General features: G+C 39.3%; 1 protein-coding gene across 4 annotated transcripts in view; it reads right to left on the minus strand.

Annotated features, from left to right (window-relative positions):
* The window catches only part of TEDC2 (tubulin epsilon and delta complex 2), a 1,244,333-nt gene that overhangs the window by 891,677 nt on the left and 336,002 nt on the right, over window positions 1–16,654 (minus strand). For all 4 annotated transcript variants that reach the window (XM_044065295.1, XM_044065294.1, XM_044065296.1 and 1 more), the window contains one exon: window positions 5,865–5,963. In XM_044065295.1, coding sequence (XP_043921230.1) covers window positions 5,865–5,963 — 99 coding nt within the window. The remainder of the gene's footprint in view (window positions 1–5,864; window positions 5,964–16,654) is intronic.

Here is a 16,654-nt window from a genome sequence, read left to right on the forward strand (position 1 = left end):
GTGAGGAATACTTCTGCATCCAATAGACAAGGATCAATGCAATTTTTGTAAAGGGCAGGCAAACCTTTGACTATACATTGAGAACGAATATTACACACAAAGAGGCTGAGAAAAATAGTAAAGACCTTGTGATAATAGGATTAGATGCAGAAAAAGCATCTGATAAGACACAATGGGACTATATGTCGGAACTAATGAGAGACATGCTGTTCGTAGAAAAGTTAATACAACTTATTTAGAGACTATATCAGGGTTTGGTAGCTGTGGTAAAGATAATGTCTAAGCTGTCTCCAAGCTTTAATATAGGAATGGGGGACTAGGCAGAGGTGTCCATTGTCATCCCCACTGTTTTGATATCTATTTGGAACCTCTGGCAAATAACATTTGGTTACTGGGAAAGTCCGTCTGGACACGGGTCCTTTTTCAGCAGAAGCCTGGGAAGAAAAGTTCTACAATTAACTTTTACACGCACAATAATAGTCTTCAATTTGAATTTACACAATACAGTACATTAATGACTACATTAGTTAATATAGGACATAAAATTATATAACAGCACCAACAATTTAAACTATTATTTTCAACAGAAAGTAGTTGTTACATTTTAGCAGCTGTCATTAAGTACAGCAAGGGTAAGATACAGGTAGATATAATTATACAAGATGTGAGAAGACATATAGGGTGAAGGTGTGATTGAGGAGTACAGAAATAAGGAGACAGAGTGAAAGAAGGGAGGGATCCTAGTACTAACCTGGATGCATGAGTTCAACAGCAAATGTGATTTTAAGGACAGTTTAAATTCATGTACAGCAGCTATAGCTGTGATGAAAGGGGGAAGTTTACTCCATTGTTTGGCTATTATGTTAGAGTAGAGGGATGAACCAGCGGCATTATTATCTTTAGTTACTTTGAGAAGAAGTTTGTCAGTGGAGCGGAGGTTTCTGGTACAAGAGTTCGTAATTATCAGGTCTTGTACTGAAGGGGTTTTCTCAGGGTGATACAGAACTTTATGTGACAGGGTAAGTTAATTATATAGAAGCAGGTGAGGATGTTCAAGCCAACAGAGCTGTTTGAGAGCTGGACAGTGCTGTGATCTGTAAGAACTGTTGATAGCGAATTTGCCGATTTTAGTATAGCAGGCTTCTAGTTTGGTTAAATCAGATTTAAGTCAAATAAGGAAGTCAGAATTAAAATTTTGGAAATGGAGGGGAGATGAAAAGAAGCTGGCTCTCCTTGTGTATCTCACAGATCCTCAGCAATATACCAGCAAGATACCAGGAACCTATATACCATATTGGAGGAATTTGGTTAATTTTTTGGTCTATAAGATTAATACAGAGAAGACAAAAGCACTGACTGTTAATTATATTATATATTAGTAAGAGTCAGAATCAGACTTCATGCAATTATGAGACCAAACTAAACTGAGGTATCTGCGAGAGATCCAAGGAATCACCAGAAGATATCTGCAACCAGGTTAGGATAAAAATCCAGCACCTATTCAAAAACAGCAGCTTATGTATTTAGATATTTTAATAGCATTTATTCGGTGGTGCATATGTGCAACTCCCCTGATTTTTTATGCAGTCCAATCATTTTTCTACTAACCAGGGAAGAAATATTGGGGGAAGACAGCTGGACAATGTATGTGATTCCTATGGAATAACCACAGGGCAAAAGGCAAACAGCAGAAGATAGTTATAGCCATCAATCGGGGGAGGGGGGATGGCAGTCGCTTGCTTGTTAAACTACTTTTGATTGACACAACTGAAAGGAGAGGCAAGGGGATCAATTCTAGATTCGATGCTAAGTGGAAGGAAATACTTTTAATGAGAGGAGATATTGCTAGGGAAATAATACAGTAAATAGGGTTCTGGGTGGGAGAAACTGATGATGACACCAGTGTGGGCTTGAAAGAGGTACTGGGATTTTTAAAACACATTTTTAGGTTATGGGACTATAGAGATAAGTTTGAAATTTGCCCTATTAGTTTGGGAACATCTGGAAGACCTTAAAGACAGATTACAGCGAACAGGTGGCAAACATGAGGAGCATTCTATTTTTGGGATGGAATTAATGTTGAGTGTATCAAATGAACTGTTTAGAACTGAAACACTAATATGCATAAAAAAATAAAGATATCTTGCTATATAGGGGATCTACTATATTTACAGGGAGTATGAGAGGAGAGAAAAGAAAGACCCATTTGCTAGTGAGTCTATATCATCTTGTCGAACTTTTAAATGTTTGATCATCACATGGTCAACACCATATGATCAAACTTTTAAATGTTTGAGCGTTTCAGCAGAGATCTCTGTGCAGTGCGGAATGGAAAAATTTCCCTTTTCTGCACTGTAGTGCGATCTCGGATTTGGTACATTTAAAGAGCGGGGAGTGTGGGGGGGGTGCAAAGAGGCTTGCCCCCCTGCTTAAACCGTTCAGGTAGGTTTTTTCTTTGTTTTTATTTATTTATTACATTTTCAAACTTTTAAAAGTTCGATTATATGGTTATCGACCATATGACGTTCGAACTTTTAAAAGTTCGATTATGTAATATAGATGTGTGCTAGTAACTATTTTACAGCAGCAAAGGGATAATGAGACAAATAAGGATAGGATAACTGGGAAAATCTATAGGACATCAAAAACAAATAGAGGGGTAAAGAGAGGATTGCAAAAAAGCTACCAGGAAATTGAGTTAAAAGCTAACACAGGAAGATTGATTAGATATATTCAATGTTGTTGTTGTGTCTTTCGGCTTTTCCCGGATAGGGGTCGCCACAGCGGAACTCCGGTCCACTAATGATTGGCGGTTGATTTTTAAGTGCAGAGTTGCCAGCCCTGATGCACAACCTTCAACGAAGGTATGCCCATTCACGCATGTTCCACGCAGAAGACGCTCTAGCTGAGAATCGAACCGGACAGCATCTTACTGTGAGGTGACAACGCTACCGCAGCACCACCACCACAGTGTAGATGTATGCAATGTACAAAAAACAAACAAAAAATCCGGAACTAATGAAAATAAATGAAACCGAACTAGAGCCACAAAATGATGACAAAACTTTTCATTCAACACATCCACAGTAAGCGCTTTCATCCACTAGGGACTTCTTCAGACTGCAAAAAATACAATCATTAAATACACATGATCTATGCACTTGTCCTTATAATGCTTACTGAAAGCATTTTTATCATCTTGCACACTTACAGCATACTTGTGCTCATACATTCTTTTATTTAATTCTCTTGTTGTTCGCCCTACATGACATACAAACAATCAAATGTACTACAAATCTTGATTTGCAAGTGTTTCTGCCTTTTATATGCACCCGTGCAGTACCCACTTTAATATCTTTGACCTCAGTCAACAGCAAATCACATAAATTGCACATTAAACATTTGTACATTCCTGGATTACTGCATTTTAACACTTTACTGCTTAACTGACTCTGAAATAAATTATAGGCGTGATGGGGTAGTAATAGCAAAAAAAGGAGGACATACAAGATTTTAAAACTTCTATGCAAGTTACGAACAGTGTTGATGCTCATACCATAAAAAATATTATAAAAGACAATTGGAAAATTTTAAAGTGCAGTACTGAAGTAGGTCAAAAGGCGGGAGATGCCCCAGTCTTTGTGCAGAAAAAAGGAAAAGCTTTAAACATTTATTTCAGAGTCAGTTAAGCAGTAAAGTGTTAAAATGCAGCAATCCAAGAATGTGCAAATGTGTAATGTGCAATTTATGTGATTTGCTGTAGACTAAGGTCAAAGATATTAAAGTGAGTTCCTCATGGGTGCATACAAAAAGGCAGACACACTTGTAAATCAAGATTTGTAATGCATTTGATTGTATGTCATGTACTGCATTTTATGTAGGGTGAACAACAAGAGAATTAAATAAAAGAATGTACGAGCACAAGTATGCAGTAAGTGTGCAAGATGACAAAATGCTTTAAGTAAGCATTATAAGGACAACAAGTGCAAAGTAAATTTTAAGTTTTGTGTTGTGGATGAAATTTTGGAAGCAGATAAAAAATTTGATGCAGAAGAAGAATTGAGTTGGAAGGAGTATGAATGGCAAGTAAAACTGAACGCTTGCCATCCACCTGGTTTAAATGACAGGAAGGAGTTCATTGCTTTCCTTAAAAGGAAAAGATTATGTCATGTGACATCATAGATCATGTGTATTTAATGACTGCATTTTTTGTAACACATTATACAGTCTGAAGGAGTCCTTAGTGGATGAAAGCACGTACTGTGGATGTGTTGAATTAAAAGTTTTGTCATCATTTTGTGGCTCTAGTTCAGTTTATTTTTATATATGCAATGTACTAAAGTGGGCATCGAGGACAAGAAAGTTTAGAATATTTGGATGGAAGTGTCTGTACAAACATTTTTTACACTCCAGAGAGGATATACACAATGTACCTTGAAGTGGACATGTTCTGTTGGAGATGTAGGCAGGAAAGTGTGGGGACTGGGCCCATAATTTTGGGTGTGTGATAAACTGAATAGATATAAGTGGGAGGTTGAACAGCTTTTGAAAACATTTGGGGAAGATTTCTGCTTTACTAAACTCCAATTTTTGTTAAGCTAGCCATGACAGGCAGCCAAGCCAATAGAAGAGAAAGCAGGGGGGGGGGGGGGGTCCTTGTCAAAAAGGGAATAAATAAACTTTAGATGGCGGCCCAGGAACCAAACACTGACATACTAAAGCAATTACTGATACAACTTAAAGACACTGAAGGAAGGCTAATAGGAGGATGCCCTGTAGATTACATACTAAAAAATGAGAACTGGCAACAAACTGTCAAGCTAATTTTAACGGATGGTTAATTTTAGTAAAGCTGAATAAGGAATCATAATAAAATGGAGGTCATTGACAGAGTTATGGATTGGGACCCAGTGAATGGACTAGATAATGTGTGTCACTATGAACACTGGACAGAATGTAAAGGCTGGTACTGGGTTGTAACCTTTCTGTTTAAAGGGTGTTGTCAAGGGTAACAACCAGTCTTAATTACTAGTGTACCATGAATGAGGATTGCACTTATTGTTGTATCTGCCCTCTGCTATTGATTAAGAAAACAAAGTTTATGAACCAAATTAAAAAAAAAGAAAAGGTAGAATGGAAGAGGGGGAAGGAAATCTGTATTTGTCATATGAAGTAAAAATTAAACTTTCACATTTCTTTTGTACTTTCAAAAATAAACTCTGCTGCTCAAACATAAGAAATAAACACCAGTGGTGCTAGACTGTGAAAAAGGGAAGCTGTACCTAAAATCAGCACCCCTCACCATTGGACCCTGTAGTACAAGTTTTCATGGGTACTGTAGCTCAATTCATTCTATAGGCAGCTATGTGGAGCATGAAAGAGAGGACAGCTGTTCCTCCTCTATTCACTGTATATCAAATGGTACCATCGAAGGATGTCAAAACTGCAGGGTTTGTAGCCACAGCAAGCAAGATGAGTCAGTGACTAAACAAAAGTAAATGAAGTGACTGTGGACTCCACTATGTTCATGTGCTGATACTGTAACATCAGAGATATCTTCTGGGTACAGGTGTCTTTATCTGCACCAACATTCTCTGCCATCTGAAGTACATACACAAAAAAGCAGGTGTATTTTTCATATTGTACAGTAACACTTCAAACTACCCATGGCTGTCTATCCTAACATGTGGAAGCAGTAGGGGGATTATACATGAAACACTATTACAGCTGCCCCATCTCATTTCTCAAGCTACTGTATTGTACTGAAGAAACAAGTGTGCATTCAGAAGCATATCATGATACAACAAAGAATTATTAAATTCTGTAAATTGGTATGCTTAGGGCCACTAGCAGTTTAAACTCACCACGGCCCAAGCAGCTTTCTGCACAGTGCGAAATCTTCTTCCAGTTTCTGCTCTTCTGCAACAGTTTCTGTGATGCTCTGCTGCAACCAGTGAGTAAGCCTAAATGGTAAAATTATATATTACACATATTATTTTGTTATGCCAATACCAGAAAGCATAAACAGTGCTGCAATAACAAATCCACTGAATAAAATTAGAAGTTATGTACTTACCATAACTTGACATCTGTGTTGTGCAATTTCATTCTTCCTCACTGTGTCTTAGGATCCGACATTAAATCAGATTCATCCACTTCACAAAACTTATGATGCAAGCCTCGAGCTCCTCCCTCTCCCATGATGCCTCACATGTTCTCTTAACTCCTCAGATCGAGTTTGCTGCTCTATAGACAGTTATCTACAAAAGATATAGAGAAAGGAAAATGATATTACCATAATCTGGAGCTCAAACCAGGAACCTATGGGTTTCCTAATTCTTCTAGATAGCTCTCAATAGCTAAGGATGGAGGATGGATGGGTGGGACATGAAGAATGAAACTGGACAACACAGATGCCAAGCTATGGTAAGTACATAACTTCTAAATCTGATGTTGTCCATTACATTCCTCCTCACTGATGGGTCAGAGTCCCCAGCTATGTAAACCTCATAGAAGGATATGCTTGAGAACCACAGAAACAATGTAAATCTCAGGTGGCCCTCATGAAAGGATATGCCTGAGCACCACAGAAACAAAGGATGCTCTGTTTCTGGAGATGATATCCAATTTATAATGAAAAACAAATGTATAGGACTTGGACCAAGTTGCTGCTGTACAGATTTCATCAGTAGAGGTTCTAGCTGAAAAAGCAGACGAAGTGGACACTGACCTAGTAGAATTAACTTTTGGGCGACGGGGTAGCGGCATGTCTCTCAAGGAATAAAGAGTAGTAATACAAACCGTAATCTATTCCATTTTGCTAGTGAGATTTTAAACACTGCCTTGCCTAGTCGATTAGGTGAAAAAGATATAAATAGTTGCTCAGATTTTCTATATTTCTTTGTCCTGTGCAGGTTGAAACACATAGTACAGTTGTGTACACTTGCCATAAATGTAGATGTTAGAGTGTATTCACTGTTGCAGTCATTACATTTGGGTTATCTGCCTGCAGGTAGCCCTCAGCCAGCCTGAATACCAGTGTCTTGGATTCCTGCATTGGATGCTGTCCCTCCTTCCAGGACGTCAGGTCGTCAGGGGTATAAAACATGCAGCAGACACCATTACATCAGTTTTTTTTTTTGCCCCAGATGTCAGATGCCACCATAATGGGAAGCAATTATATGTTATGTTACACCTCCAAGAAAAAGCAAATACACCAAAAAGCTCAAATACACCAAACAAGAAGTAAAGGCAGAGCCAAGAGAAGTCAGGGGGGGCTGGAGGGAGGGTAACCAGGACTGCAAAAGTGAATACACTCGAACATCTACATTTATGGTAAGTGTACACGACTGTACTATGATCTTCATGTTTCACTGTTGCAGTCATTACATGTGGGTGGATTCCCAAAGCTACGGAAGGGAGGAGGAAGTTAGAGAGCATTAGGACCAGCTATTAAGCCCTGCAAGACTGCAGTGGCAAATCCAGCTCTGGATTTAAAAGAAATAGACATGTGTTAATGCTTGGTGAAGGTATGAACAGAACTCCAGGTAGCAGCTTCTAGGATGTCCCTGGTAGGGACCCAACTGAGAAAGGCTGTAGAGGTAGATGCAGTCCTGATGGAATGTGATCTTATCCCCTGTGGGGTAGGTTTTCTATGGTGCTTATAGCAGAAATGAATGCAATGGGCTATCCATTTAGAAATGGTTTGCTTTGAAATGGCCTTCCCCTCTGCCCCTACCGCAAAGCCAACTAGCAGCTGTTCAGATTTTCTGAGAGGCTTAGTCCTGCCAAATAAAATCTAAGTTGTCTGTGCATGTCCAGAGAGTGCAGAATTCGTTCCCCTTTGTTTTGTGGATTTGGAAAAAAAGGTAGACAAATTAATGGACTGACTTAGGGCCACACTAGACACCACCTTGGGCATAAAGGAAGGATTGGTCCTGAGAAAAACCCTGTCTGCATAGAAGATAATGAAGGGCTCCACTGCTAAGAGGGCCTGTAATTCAGACACTCTTCTTGCTGAAGTAATGGCTAGAAGGAAGGCTGTTTTTCAAGAAAGGAATTTAGGAATTTCAGCTCTGCAGTTGCAGCTGGTTCAAATGGGGGGAGAGTGAGCTTTTCCAATACAAAGTTAAGGTCCCAGGCTGGAGTGGGGGCTCACCTGGGCGGGTCTTACATTTTTAGCCCCCTGAGGAATTGCTTTAACAGGGGGTGAGAGAAGAGGGGTGGTGTAGTATTATAATGTGCTGAAATTGCAGAGGCATGAATTTTAATTGGCGAGAAGAATAGGCCCTTGTGGAGCATTTCTGTTGAGTATTGAAGAATATGAGGTAAATTGGGCGCAGTACTGCCCATACCCTGGGTCTGGCTCCAGAACAGTATGTTTTCCACTTTTCAGCATAGGATTTTCTCGTACTATGTCTCCTTGCTTCTAGAATGACCTCTAGCACCTGCTTACTGAGGGATGCTATTGGAGAGCTCACGGAATTAGCCCGGCTGCAAGGTTTAGGGCTTGAAGTGGTGGGTGCAGAACCTCGCCCGCCTGGACAGCAGTGAAGGTGTCTGAGGTAGGTGCAATGTATCCAGCAGTATCATGTTGCGCAAGAGGGGGTACCAGTGCTGACGAGGCCAGTCTGGTGGAATAAGAATTGTCCTTGGTTTGTACTGTTTGATCTTTAGCAGAACCTTCAAGAGGAGAGGCAGAGGGGGAAAGGCATAAACCGAGAGGCTTTCCAGGGTAAAGGACAGGGCATCCACTTTCCAAGCTTGACTGTGGGGAGTCCTTGTGCAGAATTTGTCCAATTAGTAGTTCTGGGGGGAGGCAAACAGGTCTATCTCTGGAGTCCCCCATTTGTTCCTCATGAGGTTGAATATTTTTGGTTCCAGTTTCCATTCGTGTGGGTCCATGAGATTTCTGCTTAGGTCATCTGCCAGTGAATTTAACTTGCCTGGCAGGAATTGAGCTTGTAGGTGCACTTGGTAGCTCAAGTCTGTGTTCCACAGAGCCAATGCTAGTCTGCAGAGAGGGTATGAGTGGGTCCTCCCCCTGCTTGTTTATGTACCATATAACGGTGGTATTGTCTGTCTTTACCAATAATTGTCCTGGGAGGATGTGGATCTTGAAGGCTGTCAGGGAATTCTGTACAGCTAACATTTCTTTTTGGTTGACATGCAGGTGCATCTGACTCTGGTTCCATTTGCCCTGAATGCACTGCCCTGCCAAGTGAGCCCCCCCCCCCCCATGCATAGCCTGATGCATATGTAGTCAGGGTTTGGGCGGCAGGGGGTAGATTGAAAGGGAGACCCTTGTTGAGGTGGCAGGCCTCTGCCCACCAAAGTAACTCTGTCTTTATACAAGAAATGATAGGAATCATGGATTCCAGGTCCTGAGAATCTTGACATCATAGGCTTTTTAGATACCATTGTAGTTTCCTCATATGCAGTCTTGCATATGGAATTAGTAGAATGCAAGAGGCCATGAACCCTAGAGCTTGCAAAATTTTCCTTGCAGATAGCTGGGTCTATGTGGTCAGTAGTTCGAAGTAGGCTGTCAAATAAACCTGTTTCTCTGGCATGAGGGAAGCCATCTGGGAAGTTGTGTTCAAGCTTGCTCCCAGGAATACAATCTGTTGGCAGGGTACCAGATGAGATTTCTTTTCGTTTATGGTGTACGCCAGCGAGGTTAGAAGTTTCTTTACAAATGCAAGATGTTTTAATAGCAAGTCCTGACTTTCTGCCTGAATTAGACAATCGTCCAGGTATGAGTATATTTGAATATTTCTCTGCCTGCAAAATGCAATGGCTGGAGCTAGACACTTTGTGAATATTCTGGGTGCAGTAGATATGCCAAAGGGAAGTGCACAGAACTGATAGTCCATGGAGCCTGCCCTGAAGCGTAGGTATTTCCTGCAAGATTCCCTTATTGGAATGTGCAGGCCAGCTTCCTTTAAGTCTAAGGTTGCCAACCAGGCATCTTTGCCTAGCATAGGAAGCAGCTGTTGAAGTGTTAGCATTTTGAATTTTGGGATTACCAAAAAGGTGTTTAGAATAGACAGGTCCAGGATAGGATGCCCGGAGCTGTCTTTTCTTGGTACCAGGAAAAGTCTTCAGTAAAAACCTTGTCCCCTTTCTTCTGCTGGGACAGGTTGAATAGCCCTGATACTTAGAAGAGAGAGCCTGCTGTTGAGCCTCTGCCTATGGATTTGGGGGTAGGTCTGGCCAACCGTCTGGGGTTGGTAAGGTGTGGAAGTGGAATCTGTATCCTTGGAAAACTATATTTAAAACCCATTTGTCCTGGGTAATGAGTTCCCAGTTTTTTGCATGCAGAGCGAGCTTTTCTCCTAAGGGAGCAGGCAGCTGAGCAGGGCTTGGAAGGGTTAAGGTTAAGTCATTGTGACATTTTTCCATAGGGGGTATCTTACTACTTCCTGCTTTGGAAGTGGGAGCCCCCCCCCCCCCCACACACACACACATACACACTGCTTAGGCCTGTCTGTAGCCTGAGACTGTAACCTAGGTTGGCCCGGAGACTAAAAAAAAAAATTGCGGTACACGAGTCTGTTACCTTAAGGAGGAACATTAACATGCATGCATCATGACGCCAGCGTGGACGCAAATATATTCTTCAGGCCTGCGCGTAATTTAAACTAGCAGTTCTTTTAAGAAATAAGCTAAGTCCGTGTGGAGCCATTTGGTTTAGAAAGAAGGTAAGTGTATGCGTGTTTGTGTAATTTAAGCCACTCACTTCTGTATGAGAGAGGAAGTGTGTGTGGGTATATGTATGTATGTATGTGTATGGAATTTAAATTTAGCTGTTCTGTTTGCATGAGAGATAGTGTGCGTGCGTGTTAATGTGTGAGAATAGATGCGTGTACATGTGTGTTGCTGATATGGGGAAAGTCTTTAGCAAACAGCTCTCAGCAGGCATCCAGGGAATATTGTCTGGACCAATGTAACTGGAATTTTTAAATTTGGATAGTGTAAAAAGGACTAGATCTGAAGTGATTTCAAAGGAGGAGATGGAGACTGATATAGTCTGAAGCTGCAAGTCTCAAACCCACATACCACTATTACTCAGGTGCCCTACTATTATACCTTAGCTGCATAGCTTCTTCTGTTTTCCATTTTGTGAGGGACCAGTGGTACCCATTACTCATATTTGCATAACATTTATCACATATGATTGGCAAATACACTCTCTAGTTCCTTCACTCAGACAAGAGTGTGCATCTATCGGTCAGTGTTCAAACTTATTGCTATGGTCTTTGATCCCATCCTGACACATCTAGAGTGTCATTTGTGTTACTAATATTCATGCTTCTATTGAGTGTAAGAACCATTTATCTCTGAATTGTGAAGACAGTGAGAAAAAAAAGGATGTGGTGGTTTTACTTTGCATTTAGATAGGGAATAATCAAATTTTGCAAATATTTGGAACAATATTTGTTTTTTACTTTAAAACATGGAAGCAGATAGCATACTGGTGCAGCACTTAGCGCTGTCACCTCACAGCAAGAGTTTCCATGGTTCGATTCTCGGCTGGGGTGCCATCTGTGTGAAGTCCGCCTGCCCTTCTGTGTTCATGTGGTTTTCCTCCCGGTGCTCCAGTTTCCTTCCATATTCCCAAGACATGCTGTAGGTGTAGCGGACATTCTAAATTGGCCCTAGGTGTGCATGTGTGTGTGTGTGTGTGTGAGTGCAATGTAAACTTAAAGGTTCTGTTTGTCTCTGTATGAGAGAGAAAAGTGCATGTCTGTGTTGTATGAGAGAGTAGAGTAAGACTGTGTGGAATTTAAACTAGTTGTTAGTTGCTGTATGAAAGAGAAGGTGTGTGTCTGTGTGTTGCTATGTGAGAGAGTAGGTGTGTGTTGCTATGTGAAAGTAGGGGTGTGTGTGTGTTTTAGCATACCTTTTCAAGTGTCTGGATTTAGCATTATAGTTTTTGTCTGTTTCTCAAAGTTTGTGGTTTTCTGGCAAATCAGGGAGGACTGAAGTCACGAAATTATATGTATATACGTTTTAAACTTTGCATCCACCACAAAATACATGCTAATACAAATACTGTTATTCTTTTAACTTTCTAAGTTAAAAAGAGCACTACTTCAAACTGTACTTCAGACTGTCCCTATTTTTTAGCCATTGCATCCATGTTATTTTAGGCTTTGTGCAGATTTTTTGCACTAAGAGGATGAGAAGTATGCATATCTTTCAGCTGTACAGATGTTTGCAGAATGTCCAAATTCGTGCCTCATATTTTTGGCCTATTCCTCATAAAATGTGTGGTTTTCTGAAAATCCCTAAAGACTGAAATAATTAAATGTCATACATTTGAGTTTCAGTCTTCATTTCCTTTAGACAATGCCTGCTAAGATAAATGCTGTTATTCTGCAACTTTAAGTCTATAAGAGCAATATTTGTAATCTTTCCTTTTGGAGCCTTTGCCCCTCCCCGCAATATTTTAGGCTTTGTCCAGCTCTTTTCTGCTAAGAAGTTGAGAGGCATTGTATGTAATGCCCTAGTTGCCAATTATTTGGTGCATTTTTAGGTGAGGTAGTGGTTCTGCATTCCTGAGTGTGTCTTCCTTTGCTTAAGATGCCTAGTGACTATGAACTTGTTGGTTTCTCAGTTATTCCCTATTGTAGTATTACCAGCTTATCAGTTTTTTTTTATGCAACATAGGCAGTTAATTCTTAAAGGGCAGCAAACACTGAATTTGTAGATGAAACAGTGAAATATAAAGCTGCTTGCCAGTAACAGCCTCTTCATTAGTTACAAATCTCTTTAATGTGGAATTATTCAGATGAAATTTACTTCTGCAGAGATTGTGCTTACTGACTTATACTGATGGATTGTAATGATAGGAGTCTTGAGTGGAATTTTATGGTTAAAATATTCTGAAATGGGCAGCTATTTCATTATTGGGAAATGCATGGTTTCATTGCTTACTGGAAAAATGTTCAAAACTACAAAATTTAAAGCACAAAGCTACAAATTTAAAACACACACTAACTAACAAGTGGTGCCTTATTGTACAGGGAATTTGAAAGCAGTGTTAGTACCATAATTGCCTTTGGCGCAGAAGGCTGTGGATTCTACTCCCACACCATGTAGATGAAGTGCTGATATTGCAGTGCCCATATGATTGCATTATAAGGGGGGTAGCGGTTTTACACTCTGTATGAGATAGCTAGTAACTATGAACTTGTCAGTTTTAGTCATTTCCTTTTGCAATATTACCAGTTTATCACATTTTAATTGTAAATATAGGCAATTCTTTAAGGGCAACTTACAATGAATTTGTAGATGAATTGAGGTGTAAAGTTGTTTGCCTGTAGCAACCTCTTCATTAGTTGCATATTTCTTTAATGTGGAATTATTCAGATGATTTTACTTCTGTAAGATTGTGCATTGAGTGATATTTGTGGATTGTAATGACAGGTCTAGCCTTTTATGGTTGAACTTTTCTGAAATGAATAATGTTATTGATTTTATACATCATTTCACTGCTTATTAAAAGAATGTTAAACTGCAATTTAAAACGCTTTCTAACAAGTGGCAGTGGTATTATACAAGGAATATAATTTACTATAATCAAGAAGGTGAATCAAAGAACGAATACATGTATGCATGGACCTAAAAATGTGTGCAAGGAGTCTGTTTTGAAAACAGCCCAAAGATAAACTTAATGGCCAGATGCATTTTCTATGAATGTGGGTTTTCATTCCATTTCAATGGCAGAGAAGTTTAATGCTTATGCTAAGTCTGTTTTCATTGCGAGATTGTATTGTTTAGCAAATGGCTATCTGTGTTTGTGCTACTCTAGTTTAAGCTACTGTACAGAGGGAGGAGAGAGGTTGCTATTCTACTTTCACTGAGTTGTAAGACTCGTTCACCTACCCCAAAGTAAATTAAACTGCAAGTTAAGCAACCCTTTGAAACAAGGCACATGGTCTTCTATTTTTTGAGGACATGACTTTTATAGTAAAATGTGTGAAGGAGCAACAGATAAAACAGGTTTATTAAAGGAAAATTCCACCGTCCTTCACTTGCAATTTAACTACATTGTAAGGAATCTTTTTTTTTTCTATGCATTTAAATAATTGAGGGAAAAGACTGAAGTGGCCTTCTTGGAGAGTGGCCTACCTGTGGGTGTGGCTTATAGGGGTGTGCATTAGTATGGTGTGGATAGGGCTTAAGGGGCGCTGGAGTACTACTTCGCCTAGGGCGCCATTTCAGCTCAGGTCGGCCCTGGAAACAATGAAATATAAAGTTGTTTGTTAGCAGCAACCTCTTCATTAGTTAAAGATTTCTTTAATGTGGAATTGTGTAGACGACTTTTACTAGTTCAGAGATTGTGCATATTTACTGATACTGGTGGACTGTAGAAGTTTGAGTAGACTTTTATGATGGAAATGTTCTGAACTGGGCTGTTTTGTCATTATTGGTGCATGCATTTTGCTTCATTGTTTACTGGAAAAATGTTCAAAACAATAAATTTAAAATGCTGTCTAACAACTATACTGTATTGCATAAGGAATATAATTTAATATAATCAGGAAGGTGTATCAAAGAGCACATCTATGTTCCATGTGCAAGGGGCCTATGATTTGAAAACAGCACAAAGTTAATCTTTACCTGCCACTGGCAAAATGTATTTTTTTTGAATGTGGCTTTCAATGCTGTTTCAATAAATGTGAGTTTCAAGGGCAGAGAAGTTTTAATGCTAAGTCTAGTTGCATTGTAAGACTGCATTGCTTTGTTTAGCAGATATTTATCGGTGCTCGTGCTGTAAAATGCAAAATAAAACTTTTCTGGCAAATCATTTAGGAATGAAGTCACTAAATAATGACAGACATTAAGTTTCAGATGTCATAACCTTCAGAAAAATGCATGCTAAAGCAAGACCTGTTATTCTATCAACTGTCTTAAGTTTATACAAGAGCAATTTTTAGTACTGTTTGTATGTTCCCCCAATATATTTGGCCTTGTCCAGATTTTCTGCATTAAGAGGTTGAGAAGTACATGCAAATAAATCACTTTATAGAATTAGGAATATCCAAACCTCTCAACTGTCCCCAATTTTGGCTCAAAATGTTGCTCCCCCCTAATAATCCCTCTGCAAAATAGCAATTTTGGAAGAAAACGTGGGGGCTTTACAATTATAAATAACTGTAATGATCAGAGTTATACTTTTATTTCAGAAATGCATGTAGATTCTCTAATTTTGTCAGCTGCTCAAGTTAACAGTGCTCATATTAAAATAGTGTCCCTTCTTTGACAGGTCCCCAGCTGTATTTGTCAATTTTATATTTTTGCATCACATTTTTGGTCTGTTTTCATAAAATTGCAGTTTTCTGGCAAATTAGTAGCAAAATCATTAAAGACTGAAGTAAGAAAATAATGGCAGACATTTGAGTTTCAGATTTCATACCTTTCAGAAATGTCTTTATCTTTATTTTTGGGCATTTGCCTCAGTTTTACTTATAGGTTTGTTGCTAAGAGGTTGAGAGGTGTGTGTGTGTGGTAGGTAGCATACCTCTCAACTGTCCAAATTTTGCAGAATGTCCAGATTTTTGCCCCATATTTTTTGTCTGTTCCTCATAAATGTTGTGATTTTCTAGAAAATCATTTGAAGGCTGAAGTTGCTAAATAATTACAGACATTTGAGTTTCAGACTTCATGTCCTTTAGAAAAATTCATACTAGCACAAATCCTGTTATTCTAGCAACTTTCTCATACTAGCACAAATCCTGTTATTCTAGCAACTTTAAGTTCACAAGAGCATTATTTAATATCTGTCCCGGTTTATTTTAGGCTTTGTCCATATTTCTTGCACTAAGAGGTAGGTGGTGTGTGTGTGTGAAACACCCTAGTTAGGGGTAGCAGGTGGTTAGTAATTTACTCAAGCTCAAAACCTGTACCTTAGTTACAGAAAACAAAAGCATGAATCCTCTACCCCAACTACCATGCTGCATTTTTCAAAGCACTAACTTTCAGGTTCATTTTCAATTCAAGGAACCTAGTTTGAATGAATCTACATTATATTGCTGAAGAGGCATTACAGCAAATGCCTCTTCATCGATACTAAGAGAGCGAACCGTGAATTACGAGAATGGCCGTAGCTTGCCTGGGAAGGGGGGGTAGCAGTTTGTGAGCTGTGAATACAAATTTGAAAATCCTAGCTACACCCCTGGTTCACAGTATACCTTTTAAGCCTGAACATAACAGAACTAGTTTTTCTACTGCTGGCTCAGAGGCAAATATGATGTATTTGTTTTTATAAACCAGACAATCATTCTGCATATGACAGTTTTCTTGATAATGTTAATGTACGAAAAACCAGCTATCTTTTTGCCATCACATCTTATGACATGACTGATACTGAATGAATGGTAAAATGTAATAACACAAAAGTTTCTTGGCTTGGAAAAGATCTAAATGACTCGATGTGACTTTTCAAATTATGCCAGGCGTCCTGATTATAAAATTTTCAGAGACAACTTATGGGTAGTAGCAAACAGGCTAATAAATTCAAAATATACTTTATCCCCTTGGGAAAATCACTATATATACGGGAACAGTGTGTATAAATGGCTATTGGAAAATTGGAGTGAAAGCTGTTTTGTTGGCTATATAGCCTCTGCTATCTGACATACAA

This window comes from Protopterus annectens, chromosome 3.part0 (assembly GCF_019279795.1).
Source record: "Protopterus annectens isolate FY-2018-M chromosome 3.part0, PAN1.0, whole genome shotgun sequence".
Classification (NCBI taxonomy): Eukaryota; Metazoa; Chordata; order Ceratodontiformes; family Protopteridae; genus Protopterus; species Protopterus annectens.